Source organism: Akebia trifoliata, chromosome 8 (genome assembly GCF_017979445.1).
Source record: "Akebia trifoliata isolate Shusen 1 chromosome 8, ASM1797944v1, whole genome shotgun sequence".
NCBI lineage: Eukaryota > Viridiplantae > Streptophyta > Magnoliopsida > Ranunculales > Lardizabalaceae > Akebia > Akebia trifoliata.
The window spans coordinates 39,230,144-39,246,780 of record NC_141382.1 but is presented as its reverse complement, the minus strand read 5'-3'; the positions used below and the strand labels follow the sequence as shown (position 1 = coordinate 39,246,780).

Here is a 16,637-nt window from a genome sequence, read left to right as displayed (position 1 = left end):
TATAAATTTCATTTTTATTGTTTTATTTTCCACCAACATTTACTCTTCAATTTTGTTTTACAAAAAATACAAAAACATATTTCAAATTTGTAACTTAGATTAACCTCAATTTGCTTATCTTAGTAATATTCCCCATTTCTCTTGGGTTCGATTCCTTACTTGCCCATAAGTTAAGAAGAGTATAAATATATTAATTTCTGAAAGACAACGATCATACAACATAAATCATGTCTCTATTCAATTCTATCTTGAACCAATGAGTCGAAATCAACGATTCGGATCCAGTTAAGGGGTTTGACCTTATCTTTCCAGACATGAACAAAGGATCATCCAAGTTGTTTCATAATGTGAAGACAACTTTACCATCTTATATGAATTTGGAGGCACTTCAAAAAGAATCTTATAGTGGAAAAGTAAAGGATCTTTCTATTTATATTCATGACTTATGATGTATAAAATCACTATCAGAACTTAAGTTGATGAGGCAATCTGCATCAATTGCTTGCCAAGTACTTCCATGTCTAATTTGACATCCCAATTTCTCTAATATAAACTTCATTTTTTAATCTTTTAGATAGGATTAAAAAACATATATACATTGTCCAAGAGCCACACTAAAACACCAAGAAGCAAACTTTAAGCTAAAGACTCAAACCTCTTTACTTGGTAGTCTCTCTCATCGGCTAACTAAATTTTCTTGTGATTAAGTTAAGGAAAAAAAATATATTTAATTGCTTTTATTTAACTTTTTGACCTATGTTAGGAGATTTTTCCAATTCCATTTATAATCACTCTTACATACCTCATTCTTATATGTGATGTCTTTTTTTTTTTGGCAAATAGAACCTGCAACTTTGATAACTCTCATATGATAATTCCTTAATTATAGAAATGCACTTTGAGATTCTCTAAAATCTGTGATTATTGTACTGTTAAATTTTTTCAAGTGCATTCTTTTTATCTACTTGACATGTTAATGCCTATACTAACAAATTTATTATTTTCTTTTTTAAAAAAAAGTTTATTTCTATAGATTTATGTTGGTAAGTTTATTTATCTCTTTTAGTGTGCAATTGTAGGATGGAATTGTACATGTCAACTAGAAGAAAATGGGACAATTGAAGGAGGGATGTTTGGTAAAGGCATATACTCTTCTTACAATCATATGTGATGGTTGCTTTTCAAACAAACATAGGTAAGATCCTTCACCCATTTTTGTGTGAAGCTATTACCAAGGATTTTATACTTTCTACCTTTAGGGGGAAAAACTTGGAGTCAATTGTATAAATTAAATTAAATCAATTTAATTTTTTTGTTAAATCCCATCTATAGTGATGGTCAAGAATGGCCTTGCTCATTGAGTACCTTTGTAGTATCGTTATAACTTTCAACAATGTTTTTAAGGCTTATAGCAATGGTCACAGTCATTGCTATAGGCCTTTTTACTTGTAGTGTTTTTTTGTTAGATTTTTTCTCCTCTTGGTCGCAAGTCAAAGGAGAATTTGACATATATCTTAAAATATCATATGTGGCTTAACTTAGTTTTTTTTTTTTTTTTCTTATTCTTTAATACTAGAAATAATGAGTTGACTCAGATCTCAAAGATTCCTTTAATAGAGTATTGTACTCCCATACTATATTTCCCAATTGTTTACTTAGGCGATGGTTCAAAGCTATGTTAATTGGTTTGTCAGTTCGAATTGAGTTTGCAATTCCTTGTTTGCCTCTCTAGAACGAACCAATTTGTTGAGGTAGTTTCATGATCAAAGGTATAAGGTATAAGATAAAAGAAAAAAAAATCAAGTAATTATAATATTCTATTTTACTTTTTTATCTTTTATATATAAGTATTTTTTTAATCATAAAATACCAAAAAAATACCATGTACAAATTAATGCAAAATAATTCTTTGAGTGAGGGGAGGGGGGAGGATCCGGACTTCGGGTGAGTTAAAAAGTACATCCTTGTGTTTACAAGCTGATAGCATGCACTCCTTGACGTTTGTCCCTCTTTTGGAGAAAAAGTGGGTTCCACCATCATTGATGTTGAAAGTTAGGTGAAACATTCCTATCAAACCCCACCTCTTAACCATGGTTTTCAATATATTTGCTTTTTGTCTCATCTCATTCACTAACCTGAAATTAGAAAGAAGAAGAAGAAACTTGAACATCTCGGCAGTCTTCTCTTAATTATTCAGGAACAATCCCAAGTGAGTCATCTGGGTTAAATTCCTGTATAAGTCACTTAATAAATAAAAATGTGAATGTGTGATCACTTGAAAGAAATAAAACCACTAGTATTAATTAAAAGCCATGCTGAGTGACCTCAGCCTAAAATCTCAAATCGCACTGTTTGACGTGAAAGTGGATAAGAATCATAGGTGTTTTTTCAACCGTATCTCGATTAAAAACACCTATTATTCTCACACTTTCACGTCAAGAAGTGCGGTATGAGATTCCAGGCTAAGGTCTCTTCAACATCAGTAATTAATTAATAAAGAAACTCAAGGTAGTGGTCATAAATACTTGTCATGACCATGACCTATGTACCTCACTACAAACATATCCCCTTAGCTTAAAAAAGCACTCTTCATTAAACCCCTTTGATATTTGATCTCCAGTAATTTGATTTGACCATTTCTTATCATTGACTTTAAACCCTAATTTTAATCAATGGTTTGATTTATTATAAAAATGATCGAATTCAATATCCAAAAATCTTCAATCAGAATGATTGGTGTTTGTATTAAGATCCACCAAGAGGTGGGGCCAAAGATCAATGGGTAATGAGTGTGACATGTGGCATTATTTGGCTTGATAATACACAAGTGATAGGGAGGGGAGATGGCATGAAGTTCTTGAGGTACGCCAAAGACTTGTCAAAATATAAAACTATAGCATTTCCTATGCTCTTGCAAACAAATAATCATTATTGTATTATCCCTCAATGCAATCAAGTCGAGAAGGAGTCGAGGGTCAATTTAATATGAGCTTGAAGAGAGGAGTAACAAGGCAGAAGTCGCTTCTAAACCGGAAGATTCGACATCAATTCTTGCGATCTGAAACAAAGGAAAGCAAGTTACGCCCCTATTGATTGAATGGGTCAACTTAAAAGAAAAAAAAATTAGTGCCAAAAATACCTAACATATTTCGAAAACATGATTTTAAAATATCACCGTCAGCAAATACTTATCCTAAAATTTTTGGAGTCAGTTTAATGGATCTTGTTTCCCATTCAATTTTGTTTATAGAAGTATCAATATTAAAATTAAAAAAAATTTAAGCAGTGAAATAACAATACAACATGTAATAGTTCTAAACACGAACTTCCTAACTTGGACACACTTTTTATTCCTTGGCAAGTAAGGGCTAGTGATTAGCGTGAACGTGGGTTCAACGGGTTTTGAAACAAAGTGTGGAACCAACACTCCACACATCTTATCAACTTAATTAAGGTGGGACCTTCGAATGGTTGATGCATTTATTTCTTGTCATGTGATTTTGTTAATGTGGATTGAAGTGGCGGTCGGTCATAAATACACTTGAATTAATATAAGACATGATTTTAGACATAATAAATAGAAGGGTATGATTCATTCAATAACCCTAACATTTAAGGATAGGGCTTCAATGATGATTAGGGCCATCAAAAATTGGCTTGGCCCAACCCAGCTTAACCCGTCATGGATCAAGTTTGGGTGTTGTTGTTAGGCCCGATCAATCATCGAACCAGGTGAGGGTGGGGGTAGATCCCTTGTGATGTTTTGGCACCCATACAACTTTTGAGGGTATTTCAGTACTAAAAAAATGGGTTGGAAATCCTAGGTTACTATATAGTTCTCTGAAAAATTAATTTTTTATACTATTTCCCATGACTTCATCAATAAGAAGCTTTCATAGCCGCCTATAGATGTAGGCAATTTTGTCGAACCATGTAAATCTTGTCACTTGTGTGATTTGTTCTTTTTTGTATCTCTTTTGCCTACTTGATTGTGTGTTAATCATCTGAATAGTAGGGTATTTGGGTGCAGGGGCGGAGCCAGGATTTTATTATAGTGGGGGCAAACTATGATTAGTTGTATAGTTGAAGAACTTGAATGGAGGGAGGTGAGGGTGTAGGGGAAAATGAGGAGAGAGGTCAGGGAGTGAGAACAAATGGGATATGTAATTAGTTGAAAATATAGGGGTGTCTCAAAGTTCTGTGGGGGCAATTGCCCCCACCAGCTCCTTACTTGCTCCGCCCGTGTTTGGGTGCATCCGCATAACATCTTGAACGTATATTATTTATATTCGGCCTTACCCAACCCAGCCCAATCAATAGATGGACCATATTTGGGCTAAACGTTTTAGGCCCAATTAGTGGCCGACCTGACTTAGCCCATTCATGATGATGGCATCTTTCTTACCATGAATTTCTTGTATTTAAGGGGGAGAAATGGTAGGACCATCAGAAATTCCTCCAATCACGCAAAAAGTCACACTATGTCTGTTGGTGGGCCCAACATATTTAAGATTTGATTATATAATATTTAGCTCTTACACTCCCAAGTCCAACCAAATTCCAATACATTTTCAAATTTTAGGAGTAACAGCATTGGTCCCATACTACTCCTGTCATTGTAATTAGCAACAAGCTGGTTCAATACTTTCCAATCTTGGCCGTTGATTAAATTTAAAATTTTCGCGATCTTGACCATTTCTTGTATTTCATGATCTTAGTGGAACTAAAACAAAAATCAACTTGATTTATGATTCTTAACCATTTGATCAAAATATACAAAAAAAAAAAAAAAAAAATGAAATCTATTGATCAGAATTCCCATGAAAAAAATTGAAATCAAGTGGAAGAAAATTGCTGATCAAGATGATCAAATTTCTATTAAGTGGGATCTACTTGTACGTATTAGCTTGATAGGTGATTCCTAAACACTAGATCGATATATCCAAAAGAAAGCAATCTAATGATCATAATCATCGTGAAAGACATCAAAATCTGTTGGCTGAAAATTAAGTGATGAAATCAAATTTAATTAGAATAAAAAAAAATAGGTCACTGGTTGAGAATAAGTAAAAGTTGGTGCCAATAGAAACTCTCTCTCCCTCTAGATTTCTTTGTGTTGGATTTAAGATTGGGTCGGTCTAATTGCACATAACCAAATGCCCAATTGCACCCACTGAAATGATTTTTTGTGTAAAAAAAAAATATGCAAATTATCATTGTACCCTTTCATTTTGGCTTCTCGTATACACTATCACCTACTTGAACAAAAATCCCAAAATCATTTCTTCTTCTTGCTTCCTCCTCTTACTCTTCTTCTTTATATTTATCATTATCTTAGTTTTGTGAGAGGTTGAATCAATGGAGAATATGTTTTAGATTTTTTTATCTTTCAAGTTATCTTATTTCTTTGAATATTTTTTTCCGTATTTAATCATTAAGGAAAAAGGAAAAATCATTATTAAAATCTCAAAATAACTATTTTAATTTGAAGAATATAAAGATTTTTTGACAAATTTTATTAGGTAGGTTTAGAACGAACTTGTTTTATAAAATTTGATAGGTACTTATTGAATATTACCAGACATATTTGGTAGGTACCTATCGAGTAAAATTTTCTACTGAACCTTACAAAATTGATTCGATAGGTATTTATTGAATATAACTTTCTTATGTAAACGGTTTTGATTAAGTTGGAAGTGATAAGGTAAGAAAAATAAGACCAAAGTTTAGAACTCTCATTGAAAATTTTCTAGATGTAAAAAAAATAATAAGAGAGAGAGCGAGAGAGATGGGAAAAAAAGAAGAAGAGAAGAAGAAAAATAGTTCAGTACCTTTAAGTAAGTGAAATAAATAATTTAAGTAAAAGTACATTTACTAGGTCTGTATTGTGAGTTATTTTAAAGTTAAGGTGGGTATACATTTGGTCATTTTGGTGTGTGCAAATAGACCCACCCTTAAAGATTTTATATGGGCTTAATCTAAATTGTTGTTATAGGTGTTTTAAGGGAAAATTACTGAAATGACCTTTGTGGAAGGATTTCTTTTTAAATAGTCTCTAAGTTTTCAGCGATTGCTTGGTAACATATTTAGTAAATTTTTTCTTTCTAGATGATCCCTAGACCTCGTCTCTCACATTTCTCACGACTGAATGCTTTAATCGCTTAAATTCATTATTTTCATCTAAAAATTGGATTTTTGACATTTTAATTGAGTTTTAGAGTCTCTATTTTGTCCGAAAGGATTTAAGAAAGAAGAAGAAGTCATTTTCAAATATTTTGAAAATGTAAATAAAAAAACTAAGATATTTTTTTAAAAAATTATTAGTTTTTGGATGAAAATTGATCAACAATGATTTCTTTTGAGTTAAAATCATCTAAATAAATCATTATCTCAAGTTTTAAGTGGATATTTCCATGTATTTTAGTCGGAAAAACTCGAAAATTGGTGGATTTTACCAGTGTCAAGTTCACCATTTAAAAAGTGGTGAACTTGACAGCAATTAAAAAACATTGAGTTCAAAGTAAATAAAAAATAATGAACTCGACAATAAATAATGGTGAATTTGAGAGTAAAATTTTCGAACTCGACACTAAATAAATAAATAAACGTTGAGTTCAGTGGTAAAATCTGTGAACTCGACAATACGAGTGACCATTTAGGAAGAAATTTTTTTTACTAAATATCCTATTAAACTATCGTGCAAAATTTAGGGACTATTTAGAAATAAACCCTTCCGTGAGAGTCGTTTAAGTAATTTTCTCTTGTTTCAATGTGTTGTAACGCAATGTAATATTGAAATAATACCTTACCAAACATTTGTAATGTTCGAACGGTGTGTTTTAATATTTAATTAGGGTATGATCAGTAATTTTAGAAATTGGGGTGTAATAAAGTACGAGTGAGAATAGCGTCTCTCCTTATTTACTTCCGTCTTCAAATGGCAACTTTTCCTACTTTTCCACTGAGAAAAGGACAAATCATGCATTGGTGGCGAAGAAGACTGGACAGACAAAAGAGAGAGAGAGAGAGAGATTGTTGGGTTGTTTTCTTTTCTTTATAAAAACTGTAAAACCTTGTGAGTCTTGATCTTTGAAAACGTGGGTGGTGATGGATAATGGTGGGAAAATGGAGGCAGGACCCTCTTCTGGTTCATCTTGTGTTGGAGAAAAAGAGGGAGAGGAGACAATAACAGAAGAGATGAGAGAGAATGTTTTTAATGCAATTATAGAAGCTGAGGATGATGAAGATGATGGGGGTGTTGTTGGTTTTGTTCCTGGTCCTTTGGTTCCTCTCAAAGATCAGCTTGAGAAAGACAAGGTTACATCTTACTTTCTCTAACTAAATCTCTTTCTTTTTTTATCAAATTTCTATGGTGTTGGGGTACAGATTTTATCTAGATGTGTGCTCTTGGAATGAATTTTAGAGTAAGTAATGACATTATTTTGCTGAATGGGGAAATGGGTTTTTTCTTAACCTCTTTAATTCTTTTTGGTCCTTTTGATGGTTTAGAGTTAATGGGTTGTTTTCTTTTATTTTAGTTTCTCTAATGGTTACATGGTTTTAAATTTTTATGAATTTGTAGATAGCTGACTTATGTTTTGGCTGATTTCTATATTTTTCATTGAGTTTGGGTGATGAGAGTGAAAATTTAAGATTTTGGTCTCATTGAAGTCAATAATGGCCTAATGGGTCCAAAATGGTCATGTTGATCTCATAAGTATGTGTTTCACATTCCCCTAATTTTGTATCAAAACCTTATTATCCATTGCAGGATGATGAGAGCTTAAGGAGGTGGAAAGAAAAGCTTCTTGGTTGTGTGGAAGGCGATTTAAATGGTTTGATTCACAGTTCTTGTGTTTCTTGATTCATTTCCTCATCAAGATTCTGTTTGATTCAGTTTCTGATTTTTTTTTTTTTTGGTTAGACAAAATGGAACCTGAAGTTACATTCCACTCCATTGGGATAATCTCTGATGATTGTGGAGAAAAAATTACTCCGTTGCCCGTCAATGAAAACCATAGCAACCCTGTCCTGTTTATGCTAAAAGAGGGATCTGATTATTGTCTTAAACTTACGTTCACTGTTCAGCATAACATCGTCTCTGGCTTGAGATACTGCAATACCGTGTGGAAGGGAGGCCTGCAAGGTAACTTTTTTTTCTCCCACTCTTATTGCTTTAAATGCTTTATTTTCATCTCTGATTACAGATGATTGGGAAATCCGTGATAGTACTTATGTCAAACATCGAACGCCAATAGTGTAATATTTACTGTCTTAGTTAACGTGGGATTCTCAAGTTAGTATAAGTTTGTTTCATAGGTTTAGCTAGCAGTCAATTTAGTTGGAAAGGAGACATGATTGCTTAAATATCTCTCAATTTCAGGAAGATAGAGATAATATGTAGGCTACAACAATTTCATATTCCAACAAAATTATTTGAATATCATGAATAACTTGAGTGGGAAATATTTCTTTTCTTTCATTGGAAGCTAGGATAAACTGTGGTACACTTAATGGTATATGGATTTGAAAGTTGTATTCAGTAGTAATTCCATTATATCCCAGTTTAGTAAGTAAAAGGTGGGAATAATTTATTTTGATTTGAGAGAAATAGCTGATGTGAAATAGCTTTGTGTCTTAAACTGTTGGACTATGGTAAAATATTGAAGTTTGAAGCACCATTTATCGTGATTGCCAGTATTTCTACCTTATTTTACACATTGTGTGCTCATAAATTTAGGCTGAAAAGTTTGGTCTGAGAGTATAATGGAGCAGAACGTAGTTTTAAAGAGAGATTGGGGTTCATCTTGTAAGATATCTTTGGATTTTCACATTGGTCTTCTTGAGTATGTCAATAAATGTTGAAGATATAAAAGCTCTATATATGTTCTGAGAGTGCAGTTATGTGGGTTCTGAATTCGTAAGGTTGGCACTTGGCAGCCTTTTTTTTTTGGGTTCCTGGCTCTTAAGCACTTCAAACCCAAAATGAGAAAGCAGCCTCAAGGGAGGATAAGGGAGAAATTTATGAGAGGTTTCCAAACCTCTTTGATCATAATTATGTGCAACGTGTTCCGTAGAAGTTATTTGTGCAGAAGAAATGATTCATTGATAGTCTTGGATGATTTTACATTCACTTTTATAGAGTATTTATAGAGGTTACATCATACCAAGATATGAAAAGGAAGCTAATATAAAGATCCTAAATTCCTAATTAACTTAAATCATTCTTATTAATCACAAATATTTACTAATATAAGGGATACTAATTCATATATGATAAATGTATGATTCTCCATCATAGCCTTCCAGTTATGATGAGATACAGTGATGATGATACAATGCATCTCATGTATCTTTGTACTATGCATCTCATTCTCTAACACCCTCCCACAACTGTATGGTCCTTTGAAGAAGAAACTTGCAAGATGAAGAAGTTGATGGTAGATAGTCGCAAACAACCGATTGTACTTGATGGTGGTCACCTCCTGTTTGTGAAGTCCATCACTGTAGCATTCCACTCATTCTTGAGTCTGTCGAAGCTGGTGGCTCAATAGATCAGGTCTGTCATGATTTCTCCCAAAAGCATACGTTAGGATTGTGCAAATTATTGTGTAAATGTCTTGTATTTTGTTGGCGCTATGCAAAGTTGCAGGGGTGCAGGGTTTTCTATTTTTGGGAGATAAACATGTTTTAGCAACTCCCAGTTTAATAAATAGAGATCTCTAGGGATGTAAAATTTGAGAGAAAATAGTAATTTTTCTTGATCTGATCTGTAGACGTAGGCACATTGCCGAACCACGTAAATTCTTATGTTTTGTATGATTTTTATTTTTTTTGCTATTTCGTTGTTTCACACAACTTGTACAAAAGAACTTGTTGGAGAGATTTTAGATTAAAAAGAATAGAGATCATGAGACATGGTGGTGTGGAGTAGGTATGTTTGTAGAAAAATAGAGGAAGATAAGATTTTTATTGGAAGAAAGTAAAATACTAATGAAGAGAAAACAAGATTTAGGTCCAATGATGGTGCCAACGCCATTGTCGAAGAACAACGCACCAAGATCGTGCTCTCAATAGATCTTAGTCTGTGATACCAATAGAGGAAACGGTTTATTCGTAATCTTGGATGATTTTACATTCACTTTGATGGAGTATTTATAGAGGTTACATCGTACCAAGATATGGTAAGAAAGCAAATATAAATATCCTACATTCCTAATTAACCTAAATCATTCTTATTAATTAAATATTCTAATCACCAATATTTCCTAATATAAAGGATATTAATTCATATATGATAAATGTATGAATCTCCCCATCATAGCCTTCCATTTATGATGAGATGCAGCGACAATGATATAATGCATCTCATGTATCTTAGTACGATGCATTTCATTCCCAGAACAAATTACATGTATAATTATTTTCTTGATAAGCTAGGATCAACCTACCCTAGTGGTGGGTACAATATGTCAAACAAACTGAGATATAGGGGAGCCTGAGTTGGATCTATAGATCTTGATTTCTGTCTCAATGAAGGAGGTTTAGAACATGTTTTTGTTGCCAAAAGGTATGACCCAAGCATATGGAATTGAGCATTTTATGACCTAATTCAGTGTGACTACCCTTTGTGTTCAGATATGAGGTGGAGGTTCTATTTAGATGAAGAAGGAATGTTTTCTTGTACTTGAGAGTGAACTTGGGATTTCCTTTAGTTTTGTGGAAGACTCTTAATTAAACACCAAATGCATGCTCAGATTGATTATCTTGTTTTGTAGGGAAGCATGCTAGTTACATTTTTCACAGTTTTCTTATGCTTATTAATGATAGAGAAATTGTACTCGTAACCTCATCATTGTCATCATCTACACCTTATTATTGGGCTCCTCAACATGAAACTATTTCTCTATTTAACTCTACCAGGAACCATATCTTCAGTCAAGGCGTGTGCCTTCATACCTTTTCTCTCTACCTTCATTCATGAGGATTCCCTAAAATGTATTTATAGCCATGGCATTAACTTTACAAAGTTATATTGAGAAAATTTTCGAGTCCCATCTATGTTCATGGTATTTCGCACACTTTGTTTCTCTCTCAACTATATAACACATAGGCCTTCTATAGTTCTCAATGCTTTCAAATGAGGGGAAGATATATTGGACTAATCTGTACATATGTAATTTTTGTTTTCTAATCAAAGAAGTGGGAGAGGTTATGTAGTTAATTTGTTTGCAACCCTACATGCAATGTGCGTGGTATTAAATTTTGACATATTTTCATGAAAATATTTCCATTTCCATATGGCTTGACAAGGGATTCAAATAATTGTTTCTTTTTGTAAATGTTTTGGTGGGAATATTGTTCATATCTCTGAAATCTTTTGTTAGTAATAGTCTCAAACGAAATATTCTTTATTCCCTTTCGTAATATTTTGAAAAGTTATTCTGAAAATATTGTTAAAAAATCTATCTAAATTGCAAAAAACTATAAGTTTCTTCTAGAAATGACTTGTAAATTCCACACAATATTCATTCATCATTAGAAGTGAACTATGTTTGATTGCATATGTACATATCATCTTATTTTAATGTATTATAGGCATGTTAATGGGTACGTAAGCACTCAAATGCGATCGTTCATGTTCTAAAGAGTTGGATACGTTAGAAATTTATTTATGCATTTCTAAAAACTATTTTTTTTAAATAACACTTGGATGTAGTACTTAATAGCCCATTTATTTAAGCAAGCATGTTACATACTAAGGTATATATAGTTAATGCGAATTGATTATTCTTATTTTAATTTATAATATAGTTGTGTTGATTATCAAGTTCTTAGACACTTGTTCTAGCTTGTAGCATAACACTATTGATATTCATTTCCATGCTTCATATGTTTGATTTTTATTTTTTATTTTTCAGTTTACCGATTGACAAGTGGTTTTTTCATGCTTGTTTTCTCATTTTCTATGATTTCGATGAATTTCTTTATTCAGTATTTCATTATTTCACACGGTTTGCATCTTTTCCATGAAAATTGTATTTATTTCTACACTGATTGAAATATGTCTACAAAATGTTTTCATTTCCAGGATGACCAAAACAAACACCTTAACCGAAATTTAATACCTTGGCAGTACTTTATCACTCCTGAGTTTGAATTTAGCATTGTTAACAAACCAACTAGTCCAAAAGACTAATCTGATGGAGAAGGGGAGAACTATGAATATAAGAGGATCACGGGGTTTAATTGGGGTATGACACACCCAAGAGTGGAGGAAAATATACACTCAACACTCCCCGTCATCCATAAGGGTGGAAAGAATCGACCTATATGAACCTAGTGCTCTGATACCATGTTAACCAACCAACTACTCCAAAAGACCGATCTTATGGAGAAAGGGGAGAACTATGAATATAAGAGGATCCCGGGGCTTAACGGGGGTATGACACCTGAGAGTGGAGGAAAATATACACTCAACAAGCATGAACCATGAATAAGCTTGCCTTTTTTTTTTTTTTTTGAAGTCTTCCATTGTGTGATAGAATGATTGAGGTCCCAACGTGATGATTGACATGGCTTGGCTTTTTTTTTTTTTTCAAGCCAATTCCAAAAAATAAAATAAAATAATCTAGTACTTCAATGATTCTTGGTCAATCTTAGTTCTATTGTCATTTTGGTTGGCAGTTGATCAAAGTAAAGGCATGCTGGGCACTTTTGCTCCGCAGCGGGACCCTTACATACATACCTTGGATGAGGAGACCACTCCATCTGGTGCATTTGCACGGGGAGTCTATTTGGCGAAGCTTAAGGTGAGTGCAATTTAAAATGGATTTTCATGCACACTTTTTTTCATAGGCAAGTGGGTGAAGGTGAATGTTAAACCTAAGTCTATGTTATTACCTCTCACAGGTTTTACTGCCATAATATATTGTTTTAATGATCAAAATTGAATAAGTGGATATTGTGATAGTGATTTTCATCACTACAAGTTTTACATTGGTTTTTTTTTTTTTTTCTCAAATAAGCATAATATATTTTGAAAAATGAAGCAATGCAATGCTAACCATATAGCTATAGGTGACATACAATGGAGAGAACTATAAACAAATACAAAACAACCAATAACCCACCACAACTGTAGCCCACCCAACAAACCAACCATGATCACTTTTGGCTAATGTCGGCTGTAATCGAGTCCATACAAAATCCTGAAAAACAACATTGAACTCATTGGAATCTTCAACTAGAGTAATAACTTGGCTGTAAACTCCAAAACGAGGCCTTGCAAAGTGGCCTCAATACTCTCAAAGGACCTTTTTGTTTAATTTTTTTTCCCACAAAGTCCAACAAATTGCAAACGAATGCATTTTCCAAAGGATCCTGCTTCTAGAACTAAACACATAAGTACTCCAAATTCATGTTGATATCAAAGATTGAGGAAGAGACCAGTATACATGAAACGTGGAGAAAAAATGAGACCTAAGAAAACTAGCCACAAAACAATGGATGTGGATGACATTTTCCCCACAAGCTTTACAAAGAACACAAAACATCAACAATAATTTGGCCACACACAATTAAATGAACAACTGTTTATTTTTTATATGGAGAGTCAGATCAGATCAGATAAAAAAGGCCACCCTAGATGGAATATTGGATCCTCTATACAATGGCCTTGGAAAGGCTGATGGTTGCGAATCGAAGAACTTATTATAAAATGATTTGAATGAGAATATATCATGCTGACTCTTATTACACACCCGAGCATCATTTCATCTCTATCAGGGGAAATAGGAGCAAGAAGAGCAACCACTGAATACACTTCCCAATCATTAATATTCCTTTCTGAGGTCCAAATTCTAGGAAATATCATTGCCTGACCCAACAATAAAGCTTTGGACTAATTGATTCTTTTTATTTGATATGGAGAATAGATAACATAACTTAAAACTCAATGGACTCTCTCCACAGCCGTACCTTCTTTCCTTTCCCAATTGTGAACCGAATCCCATTCTTGAAATCTTCTGACACATTCTTGATTTCTCTCCAAACAGTATATACATACCGATATTGAGTATCTCCACTCTCAACCCAGGCTCTCTCATCAACAACTATTTCCCTAAAGGAGTCCTATTTGTTAATTTTAGCCTTTCAATTCTCAAGTCTCCAATGATCTTGGGAGTACAAACTTTCGGCACCTCAGCAAGGATATTTGTGCAATTCCCTCCTCCCATAAGAAATTCCTCAAGTTTTTTTTCCTCTACTTTTCACTCTTAAGATTAACATAGAACATAAAGTATACTACAAAACTCAATAGAAAACTCTTGACCAAAATCAATCTTCCACTTTTAGAAAGGTATCTAGTTTTTCAAGATGCCAATTTCATAGTATCCCTTTCAATGACTAAGAATTTATACCGATCATCAAAATATAAATCAGTTAGTCTCCCCATCTCACCCCCGCTAGGGTATGAAAAACATTTCCCTATCTAGACTCTCCCACACCATAACACATTATTCTTCTTTGAGTATACCACCAGTCCATTAACTTTTTCAAATCAGCCGAGCAAATCTCTTAGGAACCTAAGCTGACTATGGCCTCCACATTATCAAACTAAGGTATTGTTTGCAAATTGCAGCTGAGTAATCTTCAAACCTCCCATTTGGCAACAAAGCCCCCTTAACTCCCCCGGTGGACCGGACCACCTTTAGAGATCATTTTCCCAAGAGCTTCCATGACTGCCAGACAGAAGGGCAACGGGTCCCCCTGTCTCTATCCACTGGAACATCTAAAATATTCCATTGCTCTAACATTAATCATGACTGAAAAGGACACCGAGAACACCGAGAACACGTTTTCTAATCTACTTGATGCCTACAATTTTGCAAAGATTTTAATGGGTCTGAGATTCGAGATATCTTCTGCACTGTACTTCTTAGGTGCAAGCACCACAAACATATTATTGACCCATGGACTAAAAAAAATTCTTCCTGAAATTCTTTTATCACCCTCATGAAGTCCAATCTTTTTTTTTTTAAGATGTAAATATTTAGTGATTCATAAGGGGATTTGAACATAGGACGTGGGAACAACTCTCCACATGTCTTACCAACTTAGCGAAGCTGGCACTTCATGAATTCCTCTTATATTCCATCATACCACCTAGTATCAATCTCCTTATCTAAGACCTGATCATTAATCTTGAGCATCTATATGAAATTTTCTCTTCTATGCCCCCACCGGCTCTTTTATGAAAGAACTTGATATTGTTGTCCCCTTCTTTCAGCCATTTTCACCGTCTTTTTTTTTTCCTTTCCAACTTAGAAATCTTGAGAAATTCTTCTTTAGCGTTGACCCTCTTATTCCTTCCTCATCCGCAGAAAATTTTTCCACTATATTCTGCTCATGCTCCTTGGTCTTGCTTGTCCTTATACTTCCAAAAATAATTCAATTAAAACTGATTTTGTACCTTCTTCCTCACTCCCTCAGTGAGTCCTCGCTAGCACCTGCTTTAGCTTGATTTACTTTTCACCTTGTGGTGACAAAATCGTGTTTCTTTTAATTTCCCTATTTAAAATTGGACTGTAAATCATAGGCTAAGAGTTTTATACATGCTAAAGGAATCTGTGTGATGTGGGCAAGGGTGCAGTCCATATGTCTATTCAGATGGACGGTCGTATTCACCACATCAGCACGTAACATCAAGACTGCAGCCAACTGCTAGGCTATATGTGCACGTGTCATGAATATTCATATATTAATGTTGAAAAACTGTTCTTAAACAAGATAGTTGAAACATCTGAAACTTCTTTGAAAACTCAATTTTTGTTTGAACTTTGAAGTAATACTTGGTTTTTCTCGGCATTGCTTCTCAATTCCATTGTTTTCACTGCAGTTTGAAGACGATGACAACAGGTGTCACTTGGAACTCAACTATTCCTTTGAAATCAAGAAGCGTAAATAACCATGCTTTTTCTCCAAGGAGTTGTCTTCTTCATTGTTTCAATTTTATTCGAACTAAGGTTGCACTTTTGTTCAGGAAATTACTGTTAATATGTTTTTTTTAATCACTCATATATACAAATTGCAATTCAAACGCCATTTGGTAAATTGCAGTACGTGACTTGCAGACTAATCTCGTTGGTTATGGATAATTGGTCCGTATTCAAATGAATCTCTCCTTTGTGAATTCATCAGCGCGAAGAAATATTCAGTAACCAAATGACAACATTACCAGTAAAACTTTCTGATCCAAAGGCTCAAGACTGCAAGAAAAACAGTTGTTTTCCCTTGATATGAGTCAGACTTATGGGTTGCTGGATATGTGCTGTTGAGAATTAAAATAAATGGTGGCCAAAGGATAACTTTATATTGTAAAATTTGCGAAGTAATTTGACTAATTTCATTTTATAAATGAATGACATTTTTAAATGGATTTCTTTACTTTTTTCAGTACTTCTACCAAAGTTCAAACACTTAGTCATCTTTTAATTCAAGTAATGGTGTGAAGTGAAATTTCAAAATTCTTCTCTGTTTTAACTTTGTCTCACATTGCCTAAGGAGAGACATTCATCAAACTTGTGTATAATTATAATCGTTACATGTGTACAGTGTGTTTGGATGCTTAACAGCCG

General features: G+C 33.7%; 2 protein-coding genes across 4 annotated transcripts in view; one reads left to right on the top strand and one right to left on the bottom strand.

The window, feature by feature from the left end:
* Positions 1–16,637, bottom strand: part of LOC147396766 (uncharacterized) — a 77,032-nt gene that overhangs the window by 20,948 nt on the left and 39,447 nt on the right. The window lies entirely within an intron of this gene.
* LOC147396771 (rho GDP-dissociation inhibitor 1-like) lies at positions 6,988–16,121 on the top strand. Of its 3 annotated transcripts, none has more exons than XR_015180984.1 (6): positions 6,988–7,317; positions 7,772–7,835; positions 7,925–8,146; positions 9,415–9,559; positions 12,688–12,812; positions 15,899–15,967. XR_015180984.1 is itself a non-coding variant. In XM_086451924.1 (5 exons), exons 1-5 carry the CDS (start codon positions 7,108–7,110, stop codon positions 15,965–15,967), a joined length of 690 nt encoding a protein of 229 aa, XP_086308050.1. In that variant the 5' UTR covers positions 6,996–7,107; the 3' UTR covers positions 15,968–16,121. The 3 variants fall into 3 exon arrangements, 1 of the variants encoding a protein (XP_086308050.1); XR_015180983.1 differs by having other exon boundaries at positions 9,412–9,559; XM_086451924.1 differs by lacking the exon at positions 9,415–9,559 and having other exon boundaries at positions 6,996–7,317; positions 15,899–16,121.

Bases quoted from the DNA above. Each gene is read 5' to 3' on its own strand.
- LOC147396771 (XM_086451924.1), top strand. From the start codon at position 7,108: ATGGATAATGGTGGGAAAATGGAGGCAGGACCCTCTTCTGGTTCATCT. The intron at 7,836-7,924 runs GTTTGATTCACA...TTTTTTGGTTAG, and splicing joins TGTGGAAGGCGATTTAAATG to ACAAAATGGAACCTGAAGTT. The intron at 12,813-15,898 runs GTGAGTGCAATT...TTTTCACTGCAG, and splicing joins TCTATTTGGCGAAGCTTAAG to TTTGAAGACGATGACAACAG.